General features: G+C 38.0%; 2 protein-coding genes across 3 annotated transcripts in view; both read left to right on the forward strand.

Annotated features, from left to right (window-relative positions):
- The first annotated feature begins 955 nt into the window (after positions 1–955).
- On the forward strand, positions 956–12,608 carry LOC137617315 (uncharacterized). Its single transcript, XM_068347324.1, has 5 exons — positions 956–974; positions 4,141–4,290; positions 9,251–9,424; positions 11,402–11,508; positions 12,040–12,608. Exons 2-5 carry the CDS (start codon positions 4,143–4,145, stop codon positions 12,253–12,255), a joined length of 645 nt encoding a protein of 214 aa, XP_068203425.1. The 5' UTR covers positions 956–974; positions 4,141–4,142; the 3' UTR covers positions 12,256–12,608.
- A 3,771-nt stretch (positions 12,609–16,379) lies between these two features.
- The window catches only part of LOC137617318 (septin-2-like), a 56,548-nt gene continuing 47,778 nt past the window's right edge, over positions 16,380–25,149 (forward strand). The window contains exon 1 of one of the 2 annotated variants that reach the window (XM_068347329.1): positions 16,380–16,527. In XM_068347329.1, coding sequence (XP_068203430.1) covers positions 16,501–16,527 — 27 coding nt within the window. In that variant the 5' untranslated portion in view covers positions 16,380–16,500. The remainder of the gene's footprint in view (positions 16,528–25,149) is intronic. The other variant, XM_068347328.1, reaches the window with a different exon arrangement.

Consider the following 25,149-nt stretch of genomic DNA (forward strand, 5'->3'; position numbering starts at 1 on the left):
CAAAACATGGCGGAATGAAAGCTTAAGGATTGGGAGAATAAAATATTTATAACATTTTCTCGTGATTGATTGATCACCAGAAATCTCAAAACTTTCCCAAAGGGTAATTTTTTCGTGCAATTGAAGAGAGCATAGACCGGTTTAAGTAGCACGTCTAGTATTTCTGACTAGACCCAGTGCTTCTTCAATTCCTTTATCGAAAAACCAACATTAAAACGAATGCTAGTACGAATTCTATTTTATTAATCATAGGATACGAATTTCATATAGCATTTTCACAACGAAGAAAATGGAAGTAGGCCTACCGTTAAGTCGTTCTGTCCTTTCCTACAATGAAAAAAAAAACTGACTAAGGTTCCAGAAACAGTAAATTTATTTTCTTAATCATAGGATACGAATATCCTATAGCATTTTTACAACTAAAAAAAATTTGAAAATACCAGTAAGTCGCTCTATTGTCTATAGAAAACTGACAAAGGTTACAGAACCGTAGCCTGAAACTAGCCTGAAACTATCCTACCTCCATGATTAAGCACACACGTTACTGAGATTACCTTCAGAGACACATTTTTCACAGACGAATGAACTTTACTTATGAGTGCTGTGACAGGAATTTTAATCCCATGTAAAAAAAATGATGATAAAAGGGTAAAAACGTATTCTTTAATCTCTTCTTAGACAACGAAAGCCAAATAAAAATAATATCTTGCATCAAGGATTAGGCCTAATCCGTAAGATGAAGGATTATGTTAGTGATTCGTATTGAACCTCATAAAAATATCTTCGCTTAAAGCCAACAATATGCTAATAAATACATTTCAGTATAAAACAATATAATTGATCAAGTCATCTCAGCCATCATGTGATTGTGAGAATGATTATCATTATGTTAATGATCCGTTGTTGGTATATAAAGACAGCATAACTTTGTTGTTGACACTAGTCTTCGTCTCAAGAGGTTGCAGTACCATTCGGTAGGTGTTGATTCTGTATTTTAGTTTTACTATAAAATTACCATCGCCAACGAAGCTGGAAGGAGGTTATGTTTTACCCCCTGTTTGTGTGTTTGTTAGTGAACACCTTCCTGGCCACGATTTTCATTGTAGAGTAATGAAACTTGCAGAGATTAACTGTTATGTAAAAATCTGGAAAGTGTTAAATTTGGGAAGGTCATTCGGTAGGTGTTGATTCTGTATTTTGGTTTTACTATAAAATTACCATCGCCAACGAAGCTGGAAGAAGGTTATGTTTCTCCCCCTGTTTGTGTGTTTGTTAGTGAACACCTTCCTGGCCACGATTTTCATCGTAGAGTAATGAAACTTGCAGAGATTAACTGGTATGTAAAAAGCTGGAGGGGGTTAAATTTTGGAAGGTCAAGGTCAAAGATCAAGGTCATGGTCAAGATTAAATGTCCAATTCACGTAATCAGGCATAAGTTTGGACATCGTTGTCACAGAGACTTTAAACTTAGTTCGTATTTGTGAGTATGAAAATCCACCCCAATTTATACATGTTAAAGTCAAAGGTCAAGGTCAAGGTCGAGAAATGAGCTGCCGCAGCTGAGGTCTGCGCTCTACTGAGTGCCCCTCTAGTTGATTTTTTTTTTATTGAATTTAAAGTTAAGATCAATTTCCTCTCTCAGTGACGCGAATTGAGAGGAATTTAATTGTGAATGGTTTGTGTATTTCCAAGATCAGCAAAGCTGCACTAGTTAGGGACACCGCTACTAGGTTGGTTTGCTGTGAGCAATCAGACATTTCCCACTATCACCAATCCACCGTTGCCAGCGTGGTGATGAAACCTGGCCAAACCCCAGACATGAACAACATCTCTGAGGCCTTTATCTAGCAGTGGACTAGAAACAGCTGCATTTGGTGTCATTGTTTTATATATATATATATATATATATATATATATATATATATATATATATATATATACATATATATATATATATATATATATATATATATATATATATATATATATGCATAGATATACATAGATATACATATATATGTATATATAATATTATATACTGTATATGTATGTATGTATATGTATACATATATATATATATATATATATATATATATATATATATATATATATATATATATATATATATATATATATATATATATATATATTTAAATGAGCAATTAAAGCGCTATAAAAAAATAGATGAATTAGCTACTGAAGCGTTCAGTAAAATCGATTCAGAATGCAAGCAATTATTAAAATAACTCTTAGACCCGCTATAATTATATCGACTGGTGATATAAATTATATAGTATTTCGCCAAATTGCCCTAAAACATATTTCTCACTTCAGGAAGCTTTCAAAAATGTACTGCTGTCTTCATTAATTCCGGTACACTGACTTCTACTTAAGTTTCCCATGAAGCGTACCGAAATTACTGAAGCCAACTGTACATGTGCTCGAGTAATGAACGCAATTCTATCCAATCTACAAAAGAACAGGTCAATTAGAACGCTGTACGAATAGGGAATTGACTGCTTTCTTGTATTTAGTTTTAATAAACCGTTACCTACATGTTATAGGCCTAGCCTGAGCCGAGACGAAAACATACTGTTTCACAAGTCAAGTGAATCATTAGTTACAAGAATACTTTAAACAATAACGTTCACAAGCAAGAATAAATCATATTTCGCCACCCTGATATTGTCAGATGGAAAAATAACAGAACTAGAGGGTCACTCAGTAGAGAGAAGACCACCGCGGTAGCTTATTTCTCAACCTTAACATGTATTACTTGGCGTGGAAATTCATACACTCAAATATGAACCAAGTTTGAAGTCTCTGTGACAATGATGTTCAAACTCATGGCTGATTACGTAAATTGGACATTTTGTTTGACCGTGACCTTTGACCTTGACCTTTTAGAATTTAATAATTTCCAGTTTTTTTACATAACAGTTAATCCCTGCAAGTTTCATTACTCTACGATTAAAATTGTAGCCAGGAAGCTGTTCACAAACAAACACACAAACAGAGGTGAAAACATAACCTCCTTCCAACTTCATATATATATATATATATATATATATATATTAGTAGGTGCCGTTATAGTATGTGGCCTGCCTTTCGAGTGTGGCCTACGGAATTTTGTCTCTGATATAGTATGTGGCCTACATACTGTTATTGCTTGTTTTGGTGGTTAAAGTAAGGTAGTTGATAAACTGATGGTTTGGTAAGTCAATGTTTACATTTTGTTTGTATTTCTCCATTTAGTAAGTTATTGTTTACATTTTCCTTTTAGATCTAAACGAAAAAACAACTTAGTTATTTAGCCTTCGAAGATGTTACTCAGAGAATTTTACTTAACAGTTGCTACCAGTGATGAAAGTGCAACGTTGTATTTACAAGAGAAGGGTATCATACAAGTTCAAGATTCATGTGAGAAATGTGATGGTCCTATGAGGCTTACTAATCAAAAATCCCGTGGACAAGATAGAATGGTTTGGCGATGCAAAAGAAAAGGATGCCAGGCAACCAGATCTACTCGAACTGGCAACAATTTTTTCACATATACAGATCTGAATTGCCTTTCATTGTGCAAAATTATGGAATTAGTGTATCTATGGACTCTTTCCATGGACGTGGATACAGCGCAAACTATTACAGGAAGGTCTCCTACGACAATAGTGGACTGGTTTAATTACTGCCGCGAAGTGTGTTCAGCAAAAGTTTCTGTTTTAAAAAGAGGTCAAATGAAGGGCACTGAATCTTCACCAGTACAAATCGATGAAGCGCGCTTTATGTATATGCATATGTTTTTGTTTTTAGATTATTCTTTTAAAATTGTATTTTTAGAAAATTTTAATACTTGAAAACTGAGTAAAATTTCTTTTAGTATTTTATGTATATGCATATGTTTTTGTTTTTAAATTATTCTTTTAAAATTGTATTGTTAGATATTAAACAATTGTGAAAAATAATTGATTTCATTACATATATATACAAACTCTTCCTAAGGTAGGACACATTCAAACCGGCTTAGGTAGGACACATTCAAACCGGGTAGGCCACATACTATAACAGATCCAAAAAGGTAGGCCACATACTATAACGGCACCATATAGGGTGTATATATAAAATCAAAACTTTGTTTTGCAGATATGAATCCTTCAACGATACTCGTACTAGGCCTAACGGTTGCAGGAGTTTCCTCTGCTTTAACTCCTGGATTCGGAGGATATGGTGGATTTGGTGGATTTGGAGGATTTGGTGGATCGGGTGTGCCTAAGACTAATCCATGGATGAGCGGTAAGTATATTAAAAACTTCATTATTCTATAAACAAAAAGACAAACAAATAGATATGTTGGAACACTATAATCACGAGCATGCGTATTAAACTATCAACATTCTTGTATATTTTACTATTTAGCCTATACCCTACAAACATACACACCCTAATATATATATATATATATATATATATATATATATATATATATATATATATATTATATATATATATATTATATATATACATATATATATATATATATATATATATATATATATATATATATATATATATCAGAAAAGTATTTAATCATTTAGTCTCATCAGTTTAAACTTATGCATAAGAAACTTGGAGCCTTAGTAAAGCCTTAGAACATAAGCTAGTTACAACCCAAAGAGCTATTGAAAGAATAACGATGGGAATAACACTAAGAGACAGAAAAAAAGCAACATGGATATGAGAGCCAATTAAAGTAGAGGATATGCTAACATGCAAGCAAAAATTGACATGGACTTGACATATAATGAGAATGACAGAATGACAGATAAACACTAAGAACATTGTACAAGATAAAAAATTAATAGTGTATTTCCAAACTAAACTACTTCATCTGAAATCAAATTTGGGAAAAAACATTCTATTCTATCACGAGATTTGAAAAAAAAAATTCTATACTACTCAAACGCTAGAATACCTGAAAATATTAACTTGCCCTTATATCGCATACGGTTTATTTTAACCCTACTAAAAGTGTCATTTTCATCGTTATTGTTAACCTTAAATAAACTCTTATATCGCATACGGAATCTAACCCTTCTACAAGTGTCATTTTCATTGTTATTGTTAACCTTAAATAAACTCTTATATCGCATAAGGTTTATTTCAACCCTTCTAAAGGTGTCATTTTCATCGTTATTGTTAACCTTAAATAAACTCTTTCACCTAATAAATACACGGTTTATTCTTGCATAGCATAAAACCTACCAATATTGAAGTAATAATGCAAATACATCTAGAAAATCAAAAGTAAACAATAAAAATTAAAGTTGATTTGTCACTATAAACGTACCTTGTAAGCTGCAGCCTGCACACCAACAGTGAAGACTTTGTTCATTAGCAAGGCTGCGAGGGTCTTCTCCCAAAAGACTGCACACATTATCTTTTATTATATTGTCATTCATTGCATGATAATGCAATTAAGTCCCATCTTATCCTGTTTCAGGTTATATGTTGTAAAAGGTTTCTTAGTTGCGAACATGATGAAATAGTTTGATCCAAAGTTGCAGGTTGTCGAGTGCTTGGCTGCTTGACCCAAGTGGCAGGTTGTCGAGTGCTTGGCTGCTTGACCCAGGTAGCAGGTTGTCGAGTGCTTGGCTACTTGACCCAGGTAGCAGGTTGTCGAGTGCTTGGCTGCTTGACCCAAGTGGCAGGTTGTCCAGTGCTTGGCTGCTTGACCCAAGTGGCAGGTTGTCGAGTGCTTGGCTGCTTGACCCAAAGTAGCAGGTTGTCGAGTGCTTGGCTGCTTGACCCAAGTTGCAGGTTGTCGAGTGCTTGGCTGCTTGACCCAAGTAGCAGGTTGTCGAGTGCTTGGCTGCTTGACCCAAGTGGCAGGTTGTCGAGTGCTTGGCTGCTTGACCCAGGTAGCAGGTTGTCGAGTGCTTGGCTGCTTGACCCAAGTGGCAGGTTGTCCAGTGCTTGGCTGCTTGACCCAAGTGGCAGGTTGTCGAGTGCTTGGCTGCTTGACCCAAGTGGCAGGTTGTCGAGTGCTTGGCTGCTTGACCCAGGTAGCAGGTTGTCGAGTGCTTGGCTGCTTGACCCAGGTAGCAGGTTGTCGAGTGCTTGGCTGCTTGACCCAAGTGGCAGGTTGTCGAGTGCTTGGCTGCTTGACCCAGGTAGCAGGTTGTCGAGTGCTTGGCTGCTTGACCCAAGTGGCAGGTTGTCCAGTGCTTGGCTGCTTGACCCAAGTGGCAGGTTGTCGAGTGCTTGGCTGCTTGACCCAAAGTAGCAGGTTGTCGAGTGCTTGGCTGCTTGACCCAAGTTGCAGGTTGTCGAGTGCTTGGCTGCTTGACCCAAAGTAGCAGGTTGTCGAGTGCTTGGCTGCTTGACCCAAGTTGCAGGTTGTCGAGTGCTTGGCTGCTTGACCCAAAGTAGCAGGTTGTCGAGTGCTTGGCTGCTTGACCCAAGTGGCAGGTTGTCGAGTGCTTGGCTGCTTGACCCAGGTAGCAGGTTGTCGAGTGCTTGGCTGCTTGACCCAGGTAGCAGGTTGTCGAGTGCTTGGCTGCTTGACCCAAGTAGCAGGTTGTCGAGTGCTTGGCTGCTTGACCCAAGTGGCAGGTTGTCGAGTGCTTGGCTGCTTGACCCAGGTAGCAGGTTGTCGAGTGCTTGGCTGCTTGACCCAAGTGGCAGGTTGTCCAGTGCTTGGCTGCTTGACCCAAGTGGCAGGTTGTCGAGTGCTTGGCTGCTTGACCCAAAGTAGCAGGTTGTCGAGTGCTTGGCTGCTTGACCCAAGTTGCAGGTTGTCGAGTGCTTGGCTGCTTGACCCAAGTAGCAGGTTGTCGAGTGCTTGGCTGCTGATTCAGTGGACACAGCACTCAGCAGTGTAATAGAGTCGTCCTTTTCTATACAACGTATTCACTACTTATTCATTACCGCCGTATCTACTTTAAAATGTCGACCAATCTTGCATATCGAAACGTTATTAATGTGCAATCTGACATCAACATATTGATGTTCTCTCCCTCTCCAACGTTTCTGGTTTTCCCGCCAATTTGCAACATCAAAACACACTTTTACTTGGAAGATTGTTGCCTTTATTTATCTTATGTTCTCGACAACTATAACCGAAGTACATTCTTCTTTCTTACTTGAAGTTAATTTTCGATTTATTTTATCCAGCGTATCAATACCAGACTTGTCAACTCGCCTGCCATAGCCAACTTTGTCCGCCAGCTGTGACGTCACAAGATACCAAACGCTTTTTACAAGTTTCCTTTATTTTAACTGTTTACGAAAACGATTGCAGAGGATAAATGTTACGCTTCTTTGCATACGTTCAATGGCAATCATTATCTGTTATATATTAGTGGCAACGCTTATTTGCTTTGTTAAATGCGTAGTTTTCTCAGTATTCAGTTCTCTACCTCAACCGCTTTAGTGACAAAAATCCACTGGGATATTTCGAAGCCTTTTACCTTTCCTGAATCATTACTCCTTAAAACGTTTTCATTTTATGTTGAATATCAATATTCTGGACCTATATTGCTCCCATAAACATCACCAAGAACATCGCTTAAAGCTTAGTTAACTTTTGTTTAGGCCTAGGCCTAGCCCTGGACGTCTATAGGCAAACAGGATTCAAAACACAGTTCATTTGTAAATGGCGATACATTACACCTGATTATTTCAATTTATTTGCACATTCAGATAACCAATTTTGTCATATTCGTATATATTAACCCTCAATGTCATTGATGATGTCATACGAATATTACAAACCATTAATATGCAAGGACGAAATAGTCTGTTTATATACGGACGAACGTACAATATTTCGAGACTGGATAACATCTACGATTTCGAACTAAACCTTACAGTAGATGTAGTTTCTGCAAAATACGGCTTTGTATAATTCATAACTCGCCATATAACTAGACACACTTCATAATAAGGTCCCGATGGAAGTATTAATACCCGGACGGGAAGACTTGGACGTCTGATCACAACACTAATCACACCGAAACTGGAGAAGTGACAAGTTCTTCTTCTTCAAGGAGTTTGGATTAGGTTAGGAATCGGTCCTCTTTCGAAAAATGGATCCGTTTAGTTGAAAATTTCACGTCCATGGGCGTTTTATTATTTATATTATCTTTTTTTATATATTACTTTTACTTGTTTACTTGTTTTGGGTTTAAATCCAACCCTCCACCGAAGTCGAGTGAACTACTTCTCGGGCGGGTCCATAATGGATCCGTTTAGTTGACATTTTCAAGTCCATGGGCATTTTATTATTTGAATTATTATCTTTTTTATATAATACTTACTTACTTACTTGTTTTACTTGTTTTGGGTTTAAATCCAACCCTCCACTGAAGTCGAGTGAACTACTTCTCGGGCGGGTCCATATTAATCATCTAACGAAACATTTTCATTATAACTTGTACAATTCTTTGATTGTAGCATCTTCCAAATCATATGATCTTGTGAAAAGTAATGTCTTTAGTTTCTTCTTAAATTCGGTTGCTCCCTTTAGGTCCTTCATTTCAGTTGGCAGTTTATTATAATGTCTAGGCGCACAGTAGCTAAGAGCCCTTTCGCCAAATTTACTATTTGTTCTTGGTTCAGATTAGAACTGCAATTTTTGTATGGGTTAGAGTAATAAAGGTTTTGCTATATAAAAACATCACAATTGATTATAAATGGTGAGTTTGTGTAAGTTTATGCTAGTGACTAGCTATGTAGCAGTTGAACCTAAGAATAACTAAAGCTTTCTTTTATTTTCTGAACTCCATTAAAGGGAAATTGCTTAATATACAAAGTGCATATATATATATATATATATATATATATATATATATATATATATATATATATATATATATATATATATATATATATATATATATATACACTAGTATACGCGACCCGTCAAAAAATGACTGTCAAATACTGAGCGTGACTGGAAAGGAGTATATTGAGTATATAGTTTATATTTATATATTTAGCTAGATGCGTGTTCTTTATCATATTGGTGAGATGCCTAGTAAAGAAAATCACGTGTGGTTATGGTTTAAGCGAATATGAGTAAACACCAAGGTTTTATCCATAATTGTTTGAGCCTATCTTATTATTTTTTATTATATGAAGTCATGAATCAGGCTCCCAATTCCCGGCACAAACTGTAGGCCTAACACCCAAGCCACACTGAACTAAACCCCATAAAATACCCAAACGCTCATATTTCCATCTGTCATTCCAGCTTCAACATCCATGTGTCCTCCTGGGGACACCCCCATGGCGTGCCAGGCTAAGAAGACCAAATGCTCAGGAGTGCGAAAGGCCTTCACTGGGCCCGGGGGTCCGGTCGGATCCGTCATCGAATGTGCCAACGCAACAGGTGTTGCTCCAGATCCCATTTTCTACATGAGTATTGGTGAGTTATTTTCTTCTCGGTTCAGAACCAGCCATTGTTCCGAGTTGCTTCCTGTCGTTTATGTTAAAGCTCATTCATCTGATTGATTTGTTTAGTCACTCTGGCGTATGAGTCCTCCAAATTCATTCTTTACTTTAAGGGTTGTTTTCCATGACCTGTGTCCTACAGAACCTTTAAGAGTGGTTTGTTATATTCAGTCTTAGGGATTTCTAGTATCGCTTGAGCGTATGTTGCGTTTAAATTAGCATAATCAAAGCACTTAGAAACGAGTCTTCAACTTCTTGAATGCCTTAATATTTTCAGTCTTTCGGATGTCTAGTGGGAGCTTCTTATTTAGTTATAGAGTAACATATTTGAAAGCTCTATAACTTACAGTAGAGTACATGTAGGCTACAGGTATTCTAACCTACAATCTAGGTTCCAATGAATTGAAACCATCTGTAACTATTCTCGTGTCGACACGATTTGTTGGCTGCACGATGTGTAGTAATTCTCTTAGATATTTTCGACGTCCGGTTCTGATAACTTGATGGGTTATTGCACATATCTTAAACTTTATTCTGACTTTAATAGGCAGCCCGTTTAATTCAATTAGTACAGGGATAATCATTTCTCAGGGTGGAACACCCTTCATCAATTTTGCTCATCTGTTTATTGTGTTTTGCAATTTCTTAAGTTACACGTTGGGTAGATTGTAATAGAGAGAGCTACAGTAGTCAATCATGATATTAGCATAGTTAAACACAAGTTTCTTTACATAATATTCCTCCAGGTACTTCTGTATAATATTTCTTGTCTGTAACAAAGCATTAATAAGTAAATGGGGATTTTAGTTACTTTATAACTCCCTTTTCGATTAGTATTATCAAGTCAGAATTCAGCATTTAACAAAATTATGACGTAATTTGAATTTTAATCAGATACTGGATTAAATTAATATTTTATTATGAATAAATTCATTGTTTAATACATGTTATTGATCAAAACATAATAAGTTATGCAACCTACATTTACAAGATACGGTTAGTCTCTCTCTCTCTCTCTCTCTCTCTCTCTCTCTCTCTCTCTCTCTCTCTCTCTCTCTCTCTCTCTCAAAACGTTAGTCAAATTACCATTTTTGTTATCCCCAGGCTTTGAATACTGAAATTACAGCACTATTTTCAACCTCTATACCTTTTCAACACTTAAGCAAAATAGTTGAACGCTTTCCAACATGAGTCTAATGTGTGAAATGCTTTAAATAGATCAGTCAGGGCTTTAACGGATAAAGTTATTCAGTATTCAGTTTGTTTTTCAATCTATACTATTTTTCAAATTAACAACATCGATGTTAACCATTTATGTTGATCACCATGATATTGAAAATTATCATCATCAATATACATAGTCTCTATGTTATCAATTACTACTCGATTTCTCTCTTGCCTGAGGGTACACTCGGGCACACTATTCTATCTAATTTCTCTTCCTCTTGTTTTGTTAAAGTTTCTATAGTCTATATAAGAGATATTAATTTTAATGTTATTCTTGAAATTTTTATTTTTTCCTTCTTTCCTTTCCTCGCTAGGCTATTTTCCCTGTTGGAGCCCCTGGGCTTATAGAATTCTGCTTTTCCAACTAGCATAGCAATTAATAATAATAATAATAATAATAATAATAATAATAATAATAATAATAATAATAATAATAATAATAATAATAATAACTGACAACTTAATGGTATCTGATACCATTCAAATTAATTAACTCTATTTTGATATCATATTACTAAGAAAATTATTCTTGTATAGATTAAATTAGTTTTCAACTCTAATTTTCTTTAGATAATAAACCTCACCATTGTGATATAAATTAAACTAGATACATCTTTGTTCTGATATCAGTTAAATAAGGAACCTTATTCAGGCATCCGTGAAATCATTAAACTTATAATCATTTAACTAAATAACTGAACTGAATTTATCTATTTAATTACAGGGATTGCTTTCGCCAAAGGAACCCCCGAAATCCTGGCCGACCAAATCTCTCCTAGCCCAACTGCTGCCAAGTCTATCAAACAGTGCACTCTCAACGCAACAGGCTTGGTAAGTTATGGAACAGTTTAACAGAGGATATATATATATATATATATATATATATATATATATATATATATATATATATATATATATATATATATATATATATATATATATATTGATTATGGAAAAGACGAGCAGGGCATACAACAAAAACTAATCGTTTGAAGAATAATGAAGCTTCATTTATGGTGGAAGACAAGGCATGGTAGGTTGTGGCACCCTTGCAGTAGCCTACCAATCAAACTTGGCTGAGTCCCTTGTCAGGCACTGAGGAAAAAACACTTCCTTTTTGTATCTTTTATTATGTCGACTACCTCCCCAACTTGGGGGAAGTGTTTTTTTTATCCCGATCAGTTCCTAAATCATCATATATATAGAAAATATATATTCATAAAGCATTGTAATTCTTTGTACTGCCTCCCAGTGATTGCAAAACTAACATATTTCATAAAAAAATGGTGTTAAAGCTATAACCTAGCAGAAAGGCTCGTGATGTAACCATAAACTAATGATATTCGTCTCCTTCAATTTCAGTTAAATCCTGACAGCACCTTTAACAAGACTACCCTAGCAAATACCTTGACCACTGGTCTTCCAGAACCTGGAATGAACGCCGCAGTCCTGCAAGCTGTTTACACGTGCCCTGAACCAAAAGATTTCCAGGTGACCGATTACATCAACTGTATTACAACAGCGTGTATCAACAGCGCTGATGCTTTGAAACCCGCTGGTGCTTTGAAGCCCTTTTGAGAAGCGACAGCAATCCATAGGCCTAGGAAATGACTGTTAACATCATCAGCCATCCATAGGCCTAAAATGACAGTTAACATCGTCAGCAATCCATAGGCCTAGGAAATGACTGTTAACACCATCAGCCATCCATAGGCCTAAAATGACTGTTAACATTGTCAGCAATCCATAGGCCCAGGGAAGGACTGTTAACACCGTCAGCGATCCATAGGCCTAGAAAATGACTGTTAACACCATCAGCAACCCATAGGTCTAAAAATTTACTGTTAACACCGTCAGTAATAAGATAACTTCTAACTTTTCAGCTGATGGGAATTCTCAACTCACATCTTGAAAATAAAATGATGACTTTGTTTGATATTTTACTTTGAAGACCTTCTCTGGTCCTGTTCTGCAAGAAAAATCGCCAATACAGGACCTGAAAAAAAATTATATCATGTACCCTACATTCTTAAAGTATTTGTTGAATAAAATGCCGTAGGCTGTGTTAATTTTCAAATCTACACTATTATAATCCCTCAGAAAAAAAAGTCTTTAACTTATTCTTGAAAGATTATTTATTGCAAGTCCTAATTTCAAGTGTGAATTGGTACAATTTTGGAAAGGTCTAGAACCCACAGTCAAAGTGCATTTAATCTAGTCTAATAAAGTCTATTATACGTGTGTTAAACCTTAATGATATTAAGTAGTATATTTTCATTAAATCATGATGTTATTGAATAGATATATCTGTATTAAACCATAATGCTATTGAATAAATACTGTATTAGACCTTGAAATTATAAAATAAATAAAGTTTTGAAATAAGAAGGCGAACTACTGTATAATATACCTCCCTCAAGAAAAAAATAAATTTACAAAGAAATGGTTTGCGTATAAGCCTAAAAGAAATATGTAACCTCCACAGCTAAAAATCCACTGCTCTTAGTTGGCGATGCTATGTTCCCAAATGGGGAAAAAATTGCTTAATCAGCGAATGTAAGGTTACAGAGGCCTTGGCTTAAACTCTCAAACTTGACTGAGCAGTTCTATCTCAAATGTCAGTATGATCACACTGTTGTACCTTATAAACTAACAACAGTTATATAACATTTTATTACCTTAGAACGCTCTTTCTTGGAAAATTTATGAACCAGATTTTCATTTATCATCTTTAGCTTGACCAGTTTTAAAGGTTTCTAGCCTCTGTACTAACCTCCTGGCTAATACAGTGGTAATGATATCGCCTAGAATTCGCATGGCGGGAGATCGATCTCAGCCCGGGACCGTGAGTTGAAGCTGTTTACTTGATAGGCCACTGCTGTGGTTGGGCTAGCCCGGCTGATGTTCTGGTGAGCATCTATTTTGAAGAAACTGGAACCAGATACCTTTAACCTTTGGGCAGCTCCAAAAAGTATTCTAGTTTATTGTCAGGATTCCCAAAGCATCTTAAAGCTACAACCCTACTTGGGAAAGCAGGATGCTATAAGCCCAAGGATTCCAACAAGGATAAATAACCCAGTGAGGAAAGGAAACAAGGAAATAGATAAACTAAAATATAAGTAATGAACAATACAAATAAAATATATCTTTCATATATAAAATATAAAAGCTTAAAAAAACAAGAGGAATGAAGATGAAATAGAATGGTGTGACCGAGCATACCCTCAAGCAAGAGAACTCTACCCCCAAGACAGTTTTCTGATTCATGATTGCATGCAATTGTATTTTATTTATTGGTTCATTGCTTTTTAAAGATTTTGGTCCGGACCCAGTAGCTTCCATTTCTTTAACCTTAGACCATCGTTTTTATAAACAGAAGAAAAATTACCACATGCATGCACCTTGGCACCAGCCACCCGTTAAGATACTACCGCTGGATAGTTATGGGGTCCTGTGACTGGCCGGACAGTTCTATGTTGGATCCTTCTCTCTGGTTACGGCTCATTTTTTCCTTTGCCTACACATACGCCGAATAGTCTGGCAATATTCTTTTTATATTCCTCTCAGTCCTCATACACTTGACAACATTGAGATTACCAAACAATTTTTCTTCGCCAAAGAGGATAACTACTGTACTGCAATTGTTCAGTGGCTACTTTCCTCTTGGTAAGGGTACAGGAGACTCTTCAGCTGCCATCTATGGTAAGCAGCTCTTTTAGGAGAAGGATACTCCAAAATCGAACTATTGTTCTCTAGTCTCGGGTAGTGCCATAGCCTTTGTACCATAGTCTTCAACTGTCTTGGAGTAGAGTTCTCTTGCTTGAGGGTACACTTGGGCACAGTATTCTACCTTAATTTTCTTCCTCTTGTTTTTTTCTAAGTTTTTATAGTTTAGGCCTATATATGAAAGACATTTTTTATTGTTTCTGTAACTAAGATATTTTTATTTCAATTGTTCCTAACTTCTCTTGTATAGTCTATTTATTTCCTTTCCTCACTGGGCTACCTTTCCGTTTAAGCCCTTGGGTTTATAGCATCCTGCTTTTCCAACTATGGCTAATAATAATAATGATAATGATAATAATAATAATAATAATAATAATAATAATAATAATAATAATAATAATAATAATAATAATAATAATAATAATAATAATAATAATAACAGATTTGTGAAGAGCTCTTGAATCTTGTAAATAATTTATAACCAACAGGTTCTTTCCCTTAGCTTTATCTGTGCAACTTGCAAGTTTCATTCTTCATTTCAGGATCTCTGAATTACAGTTTCATCTAAAAATATTTCGTGAGATTATTAATTCTAGAATTATCCAAAGACTAAATTTTCCTGAAATAATAAATGAAACTTAGTATATATGAAATTTACTTCAATGAAACTAATATTTAAATACTAAGCCACCCGTTGAGATACTACCACTAGACAGTTATGGGGTCTTTTGACTGGCCAGACAGTACTACATTGGATCCTCCTCTCTGGTTACGGTTCATTTTCCATTTGCCTACATACACACTGAATAGTCTGGCATATTCTTTACATATTCTCCTCTATCCTCATACACCTGACAACACAGATTACCAAACAATTCTTCATCACCCAAGGGGTTATTGCACTGTAATTGTTCAGTGCTACTTTCCTCTTGGTAAGGGTAGAAGAGACTCTTTAGCTATGGTAAGCAGCTCTTCTAGGAGAAGGACACTCCAAAATCAAACCACTGTTCTCTAGTCTTGGGTAGTGCCATAGCCTCTGTACCATGGCCTTTCACTGTCTTGGGTTAGAGTTCTCTTGCTTGAGGGTACACTCGAGCACACTCTCCTATCTTATTTTTCTTCCTCTTGTTTTGTTAAAGTTTTTATAGTTTATATAGGAGATATTTATTGTTGTTACTCTTCTTAGAATATTTTATTTTCCTTTTTTCCTTTCCGCACTGAGCTATTTTCCCTGTTGGAGCCCCTGGGCTTATAGCATACTGCTTTTCCAACTAGGGTTGTAGCTTAGTAAGTAATAATAATAATAATAATAATAAAAGTTAAGTTAAAGCCAGAATATTTGCAAGATTGCGACTGGCGACATAGAGATACGAAACATGGGTGTGTCCTGCAAGTCCTGTTCGAGTTGCATCTCTTCTAGATTCTTCGTGTTTTATTTACGCCCATTAATCTTCTAGATATTTTATCTTACAATTATCTAAAATACGTCATTTCATATTCAGGACTAAATAAGCTGTAATTATCGTGATTAGAATATCTAATAAATGGAAGTTAATGCCTAAGTGAAAGGTTGAGCGACTACCTATAAAAACATTTAGTGAAGTTTTATAGTACGACATAAATTAATCTTTGTATAATTATGATTATTTCAGGATATAAGAACTAATTTATAGCATAATATAATAGAAAAGTAGAGAAATAGTACTAGAAATGATGTATTTTACGGGAATTATCTATAATAAGTTACAATATGAGGCGTGACTAGGGTCTTACTATAGAATGTTGTCAGACAACTTCTGAAAGTAAGTGATTCAGGGGTGCCATTCGTACGATAATTATCGTACATGTACGATTATTTTAGGTCCAGTACGATGTACGATACATACCTTAGGTATATACATATGTGTGGCGTGTGTGTTTAATTAAACAATTATACTCAAATATTTTGAAATAAGTCAATCATAAACTAACTCCCTAATTATTATTTTGAAACTGTGTACGATAATTTTGGTTGAAAAACGACAATTTTAAGGCTCATGTACGATAATCCAGACGAAATAATCTGGCAATCCTGGATTTAAGTTTCAAGTGTCAACAATGGCTGCCATTGTCGAACGACCTCCTGTAAGTTTAAGCTAATATTCGCCTTATCGTTGTGTCTATGTCGAAATTAATTAACAGAAATGTTATTTAGTGTTCCTTTAAAGTAATGCCCTTTGTCATAGACACGATATTCTCATTCTAAGGCTAACTAAAGGCTTGTGAAGATAGCCTGCCCTTTGCATGATGGGCTACCGTGCCAGGTAAGCTACGGTAGACTAACGTGTAGACTACCCTAAGAGGATAGTTTATGCCTACCCATTTTCATCTCTTTCCAAATTATAGTTTAATTTGTAACATATTATTTCATGAATTTGTTACGACGGCCATTTTTTTACGAAATTTCCTATAGAGCGGTATAATAATTTAGTCTGGCCTAGGCCACACACTAAACCTATCTTTAGGCTATCCTAAGCAAGATTGCGATGTAGGCTATTCTTTTTGTTTTTGGCACATTTGTCTGTATTATTTTCATTAAGATATATTGTCACCTAATATTTATCTTAGGCCTTGATATGTTATAGGCTAAGTTGATAGACCTAAATTTAGGGAGTCTTTTGGGTTTCATTGTAGTGTATTACAGGGCGATGTAACCTAGGAAAACTACTTTTTCTTATAGAAAAAATTTCGCTCTCTTCGAAAATGACACTCGTTCCCGTCGCAAATGAATAGTTTCAGAAATATATATACATCTATATCCTCCGATAATGGGGGACCCCCAATGGGAACTCGGGGTTTTGGGTGGGGAAAACATACTGGGGAATCGATATATAAACGTAAAACAAGCCTTTTCTTCTCTATTCATTACCTTCTTGAAATTATAATAACCGGAGGAAAATACAAAACAGTATAACTAGATAAACTTTGGAGGCGCCGTTGCAAAGATTGTGTCATGAAAAAATACAGTAACCAGTGCTGCCAACGTCCGATGTAGATCAAATGTTTTGTGACCTGTCATACTACTAGGCTAGGTTAGGTGGGTTTGTTAGGTTCTGTGCCCTTTTTGTACTTTTTATATATTGGGTAAAACTTTATATGAGAAATTATTTAAAATACGTATGGAAATATCTATCATTGCTATCGTTAGTAATGTCAGCGTGCCGTTGGTAACTCTGTGTACCATACGTCAACATTGGTAACACTGTATTATTGGTAACGTTGCTAATGTTATCGTTCGCAGTACATTCGTGAGAGAAGTGACACCGTGCAACTTAAAGTTAGCCGAATTGGTTGATCTGTTTGTTTCTGATTGAAATGACCATCAAATTCAGTTAAATCACGTTATTTACTATAAGAAAACATATATTTTCTGTTCGAAATCTCACCCTGTAATACAATACAAAATTACCGCCTTTTGTATATCAGCAGACAGTTCTTATCGCGCTGATTAAAAATGGACGTCAACTAACCCAAACTTTCCCCCCTAACCTAACCTACAAACCGTGTCCTTACCTACTTAACTAATGGGGGCGGCCTGGGAACCCCCTTATACTGCCGTATTGTAAGTTAGACATGATGATACATACAGGTGGCCGCTATCATAGATACACCCCTAATTTAGCTTTATATATAGAATTATATATGAGAAAGGGATCTTTGCGTTCAAGTTAGTTTTCAACAAAAGCGTAGGTTGTGATACACGAGGAACAATCAGACTACGGTAGTACTTTAGATAGAAATTTTTTAGTGTCATTGGAAATAAAAATTCTAGTAAAAGTAAGGATGCCATTGACCAGATGAATTGTAACAATCACTTTAAAACATTTTTTTTGGGTGTATGAATGATAGCAGCTACCTGTATGCATGGTGAGGACCGACTAAGAATACGGCAGTGTAAGCTGGAGTCACAGATGTCCCGCATTAACTCCCCCCCCCCCCCCCCCATTAGGCAAGTAGGTAAGGACATGGCATGTAAGTTAAGTTAGGCGGGGAAATTTAGATTAGTTGGTGACCATTTACTTTGAACGTGAGAGGAACTGGCCGCTGATATACGAAAGCTCCCCTTTTTTTCACGATAGCACACCAGATTTAATAATTAAGGGTACATCCAAAGTTGTTACTTTATACCTGGCTTGTTTAAAGGCGAAGGCCACAATGAGTATGAACATGTCATCCTAGGTTGTCTTTTGAGGATTGTGGAAAAAGGTGAGGTGTCAGCGGTTACTAGTGCTGGCTATGGGTAAGTATATACCGGTTTCAACAGACCTAAATCTAACTTGGGGCACCACTTCCTTATTGTGATAATGAGGGATTGGTTGCCGTGTATAAACTAATCTAGGTGTTCTTTAATTAGTCTAATCTAGATGTTTGATAATTAGCCTAATCTGGTATACCATTGTAGAGACTGTAGTCTTTTCTTGTAATTATTTATGTAGCCTGGAAACATTTTCAACATAGCTATTCCTATTTAGATATTTTTTCATGAAAGATATATTTTAAAGGACAGTAAGATTCAGGCTTAGCTCTGGTTACTCAGCACAGGGGGTAATTATGAACGAAATTAAACTAATATACAGGTCTCAAATAAAAAAATGTATGCTTTATTTGTTTGATTTTGGGTATTAGTTGTGAGAAAGGAAAGTACTGCATAAAATACCCTGGCCATGACAAAATCCGGTCAGGCTCATGACTTTCAAACTTTTTTATGGTGACCAATGACGTTGTACTTCATCCTACTTATGTTGATAGAAAAAACTGAAAATTGCCTTGGAAAGCGTAAGAAATGTTCTATATAGCAACGTGAACGGATGATCTTCAGAGAGTAATAATAGCATAAATTACTTGCACAATTTGATGATTAATTTCTTGCATATGCATCAACATCTTATTTGAAAGACAATATCATGCATATTGGCATAACATCTAATAGTTTTTTTTTACACATACAGTGCAGTTAACTGTAGTTGCACTATTGAACAAAATATGAAACACGCATGAATCTCCTTATAAAACAAATTTTTCAATATTAAACTTACCCGATAATCATGTAGCTGTCAACTCCGTTGCCCGACAGAATTCTACGGAAGGGATACGCCAGCGATCGCTATACAAGAGGGGGGTGTACTCACAAGCGCCACCTGTGGCCAGGTACTGCAGTACTTCTTGTTGACACCACTTCAATTTTTCCTCTGTCGTGCTTCCGGCAAGACGTTCATGGATACGCTTATAATTTTGGAGTCTTGTTCACGGTTTTTGGTGAAGTATTGCTCTAAGATTTCAGCTTTCGCTATTCAGGAAGTTTTATTATTAGCTTAGCTAGCTTTTGGAATTAATTTGATTAATTATGGTGACGAAGAGAGTATGAACTCTCTTTCACCTTTAAATGGCCGACCCTTCCCTTAGACGGAAGTGTTGGTGTCTAAGAGAGTATAGACTCTCTTTCTTAATTTTGCTTAACAAAAGTTATAGATTTATTTTATATCTCTCCGCCTTTTATAGGCCTCTTCGATTAACTTCCTTTTTTATAAAATTATTAAAATTAATTTTTATATTTGTTTATATTCGACCTTTCCTAATAGTAGGCGGTCTTTTCTTGTACCGAAGTTAATTAACATTGAGCCCGTCATTTCGGTTTTACCTGTTAACATATTATGCTATTTTAATGTTTTTGAAAGAATTTCTTTGATAGTCTCGTACTGTTTCAAAGTTGAACTAACGTTTTGTTTTGTCTCTGCAGTTGTTGACGCTCAGAACGTTCAACTTGCGCTCTATCGTTACGATAGAGAGAGAATTTTCACGGTGTCACGTTGCAGTAAGAGTAAACCGTTTATAACGTTTTGTTCATTCTTTCTTAGCTTAATGGTTTTATTCTAATAAAGGAACTTTTTATTTGGGAAATCTTTCAGTTTTTTTCCTTTAACAATAATATGTTTTAACGAGTATATATGATTGGGCTCTTCTCTCAGGTTCTAAGTCTAGAGAGAGAGAGAGAGAGAGAGATAGAGACGGAGGGAGAGAGAGCTGGATAAACGTTTCGTTCAAGCGAGTAACGTTGTTATCGTTTTTGCTCTTCTCCCTAGTCTCTTTAGGGGAAGAAGGTAAACGTTTCTAGAGTTTATTCTTGTTCTCAAGCTTTATGCGGTGAGAGATTTTAAACGTAGTTTATTTGATCTAGTGTTTAGTCTCTTTCCAGCCACTGAATTATTTATCTTTCATTAGATTTTTCTGTTACATTGTAATTCTGTTTTCGCAATTACTAACTTTTAAAGAAGGATAGAATTGCGTGTTTCAGGTACAAACCACTTAAAGTTTCGAGTTCAGTGAAATAAGTGCAAACAGAAATTCAAAAGTGATAAGTGATTAGCGCAAAGTGTGTCAGTGTTGTGCGTGAGGGTACTTCTTGCGTGCCAGTCGTCCTCCCAGTCCGGGACCTCTTGCAAGCTCCCAAGCCCAGGGGAGAAGCAATGTCGAAGGGCAAAAGGGTTCGGCAGGCCTTGATCGGCGCACAGAAGTATCCTCGGTGGTTGCGGGCGTGTCTTACAGAGACCGTCACTCCCACCCGCAGACGATTGAGCCCTTATTTTACTCGTCTGCAGAAGAAATTTCGGGGAGATAACGCTGGACTCAGGTCTCAAGACCTCTTAAACGTAAAGTCCAGACCTCTAGAGTTCAACAACCCGGATGCAGTCATTGGGTTAGCTCTGACTCTCCGCAGTCATCAGGTGACTGCACACCTCCTAAGAGAGGTAAGGTGATGCCGCAACAGACCTCATCTTCTGTTAAGGCTTTGCCTCAGCAGACCTTAGCGTCTGCCGACCCCAAGATGACTTTGCTGCAGTCCATGCAGTCACAGCTTGCGGTCTTAATGCGTGAGTGTCAGGCTGAGAAGGTTACACCTCCTCCTGCGATCGCTCCGCCTCACCGCAGTCCAGTCTGCCAGGCGTACGATTTTGAGGTTCCTCAGGATACCTTACCGCGTACTGAGTTGCCAGTTACCAGCGGTGTGCAGCAACCTCCGCCTTCCTTAAGGCAACCTCAGCAATGGGAGCAGGAATCTTATGCCTTACTTCCTCCGCTTCCGCTTGCGGTTCCACCAGTGAGGCAACAATCTCTTGAGGTACGACAACCTCTTCCATCAATGAGGCAGCCACCTCAGCACTCGCTGCAGCGACCTCAACAAGGCGAGAGCCTCAACTCCTTAGGCTAGCACCTCAGGAACCTCAACTCGCGAGACAAGAACTGCGTTCTGCGCAGCCGCTACCTCAATTCTCGCAGCTCACACCTCAGGAACCTTAACTCGTTCCTCAGGAACCTGCTACTGCGCATCCGCAACCCTTACAGCAAGCGCAACTCTTGAGGCAGCAACCTCATGCTATGAGTCAGCCACCTCAACGCATGCATCTGCCACTTTCTCCTCAACTTGAGCCTCTTCCCATTCAACTTGGAAATAACAAATGACAATAATAACACCTCATTACTTTCATAACTTGCATTTGTAATCATATACATGTATGCCTACACAAACATTATGATAATGGAGGTTATTTGTATTACTTATATAAAAATATATATGTATTCCTTGCAATATATTTTTAACAATATCGCAAAATATGGCAAAAATATCTCCAAAACAAAAATGAATCATGAGTTATGAATGTAAGGTAAATATTATGTTGATATTAAAACCCCATGCAAGCATGCATGAAGTAATGCAGTGTTGCCAACAGGGCGAGTTTCCCTTTCCTGAGGTGAAGTAGATTATAGTACATTTAGTGTAGCTTAATTCTACGATTATCATGCCGGCTATCAAATTCATCAACAAAACAGTCTAAATCAATTCCCTCGGCACGTGCACTTTCAATGGACGGTAATGCGATATTACTCACTCTAGCACTGGTCATGGAATTTCTGAGAAATGTTACACGCCATGCAACACGCTCTGCTTACCTTACTGCATGCTCTACATACAGCATGCTCTGCATACAGCATGCTCTGCATACAGCATGCTCTGCATACAACATGCTCTGCATACCTTACCGCATGCTTCTCAGTCACACATCTTTGGTTGTTGCCAACTCACTAGACTGTCAAGCAGTTTCATAACGTTGCCTTCTAGTCTGCTGCTTTTGCACCAGTGAAACCCTCACTGAGAGAACTTAACTTTTCTCGGATATGGTCCCTGTAGATGAGAAAGTGCTTTTCTCCCTCCTTCTGATATTCCCTTGAGGACTCTGTCATTTGGAGAGGAGCCTTTAGCTGCGTAGCCTCCTATGGACTTTTATTTAAGCATAACATGCTCCCAGGGAAGGTAATGGTTCCACTTCAGTCGCTAACCCCGTCTGTTACCACACCTGCTCCCATAGACCTTGAGCTGTGTTGCAAGACATGCAGTCCAAGCTTAGTCCTTGTTAGAGGATTTTTTAGTTTACGGAGTCAGTGTGTCACTGGGAAGACGTTCAACAACCAGCAGAAGTGACTTGTTGTGTCGCAGTGCGGCAACCTCAGCAACCCGATAAGGAGTTGTCTGTACGACCCAGACAGTCTAGACAGCTTCGGGTTGTCACTGTACTTCCTCGCTTCCCCATGGTTGACAGTTCACAGACTGTGCAGCAGTACCATGATCTTGTGTCCGGCTCCGTCAGACGACTGGCTTTTAAGAGCTCCCACAAGTCGTCGCTGTCTGGAGATTCTCAGATGGACTATGGATCTGACCAAGGAACTGGGCCTCCTGGTCAATTTTGAGGAGTCTCAGCTCGTCCCATCCCAGACCATTGTCTCCCTGGGTATGGATCTTCAGAGTCGAGCTTTTCGGGCTTTTCCGTCGGCCCCAAGGATCTTCCAAGCCCCAGAATGCATCCAGAGCATGCTGAGAAGGAACCGATGCTCAGTCAGGTAGTGGATGAGTCTAACAGGGACACTTTCATTGCTGGCCCTGTTCATCGTGTTAGGGAGACTCCAACTCCCCCCCTTCAGTATCATCTAGCTGCTCACTGGATAAAGGACATGACGCTAGAGACGGTCTCAGTTCCTGTTTCCGAAGAGAGGAGGTCTTCTCTCGCGTGGTGTAAGAACAGCTTTCTTCTCAAGGAAGTCTACCTTTGGCTGTTCAGAAACCCGACCGCCTTCTCCTCTCGGACGCATCAGACACGGGCTGGGGTGCGACTTTGGACGGACAGGAATGCTCGGGAACATAGAATCAGGAACAAAGGACACTTCACATCAATTGCAAGGAGTTGTTGGCGGTTCTTCTGGCCTTGATAAACTTCAAGTCCCTCCAGCTTAACAAAGTGGTGGAGGTGGACTCTGACAACACCACAGCCCTGGCTTACATCTTCAAGCAGGGAGGGACTCTTTCGTGAAGTTGTTCTAGATCGCAAGGGACCTCCTCATCTGGTCTAAAGATCGAAAGCTCACGCTGGTAACGAGGTTCATTCAGGGCGGTATGAATGTCATGGCAGATCACCTCAGCCGGAAGGGTCAGGTCATCCCCACAGAGTGGACCCTTCACAAGAATGTTTGCAGCAGACTTTGGGCCCTGTGGGGTCAGCCAACCATAGATCTGTTCGCTACCTCGATAACCTAGAGACTCCTGTTGTATTGTTCTCCGATTCCAGACCCAGCAGCAGTTCACGTGGATGCTTTTCTGCTGGATTGGTTCCATCTCGACCTGTATGCATTCCCGCCGTTCAAGATTGTCAACAGGGTACTTCAGAAGTTCTCCTCTCGCAAAGGGACACGGCTGACGTTGGTTGGCTCCGCTCTGGCCCGCGAGAGAATGGTTCTTAGAGGTACTGCAATGGCTGGTCGACATTCCCAGGGCTCTTCCTCTAGGAGTGAACCTTCTACGTCTACCTCACGTAAAGAAGGTACACCCAAACCTCCACGCTCTTCGTCTGACTGCCTTCAGACTTTCGAAAGACTCTCAAGAGCTAGGGGCTTTTCGAAGGAGGCAGCCAGAGCGATTGCCAAAGCAAGGAGAACATCCACTCTCAGAATCTATCAGTCTCAAGGGGAAGTCTTCCGTAGCTGGTACAAGACCAATGCAGTTTCCTCAACCAGTACCACTGTAACCCAGATTGCTGACTTCCTGTTATATCTAAGGAAAGTAAGATCCCTTTCAGCTCCTACGATCAAGGGTTACAGAAGTATGTTGGCAGCGGTTTTCCGCCACAGAGGCTTGGATCTTTCCACCAACAAAGATCTACAGGACCTCCCTAGGTCTTTTGAGACCTCAAAGGAACGTCGGTTGTCCACTCCAGACTGGAATCTAGACGTGGTCCTAAGGTTCCTTATGTCATCAAGATTTGAACCTCTCCAATCAGCCTCTTTTTAGGACCTCACATTAAAAACTCTTTTCCTCGTGTGCTTGACAACAGCTAAAAGAGTAAGTGAGATCCACACCTTCAGCAGGATCATTGTTTTCACATCTGAAACGGCTACATGTTCCTTGCAGCTCGGTTTTTGCTAAACGAGCTTCCTTCACGTCCTTGGCCTAAGTCGTTCGAGATCCCAAGCCTGTCCAACTTGGTGGGGAATGAACTGGAGAGAGTACTTTGCCCAGTTAGAGCTCTTAGGTACTATCTAAAAAGGTCTTAACCTTTACGAGGACAATCAGAAGCCTTATGGTGTGCTATCAAGAAACCTTCTTTTCCAAGTTCTAAGAACTCAGTTTCTTACTATTCAGGCTTCTGATTAGAGAAGCACATT

The sequence above is a fragment of the Palaemon carinicauda genome, chromosome 23 (genome assembly GCF_036898095.1).
Source record: "Palaemon carinicauda isolate YSFRI2023 chromosome 23, ASM3689809v2, whole genome shotgun sequence".
Lineage (NCBI taxonomy): Eukaryota > Metazoa > Arthropoda > Malacostraca > Decapoda > Palaemonidae > Palaemon > Palaemon carinicauda.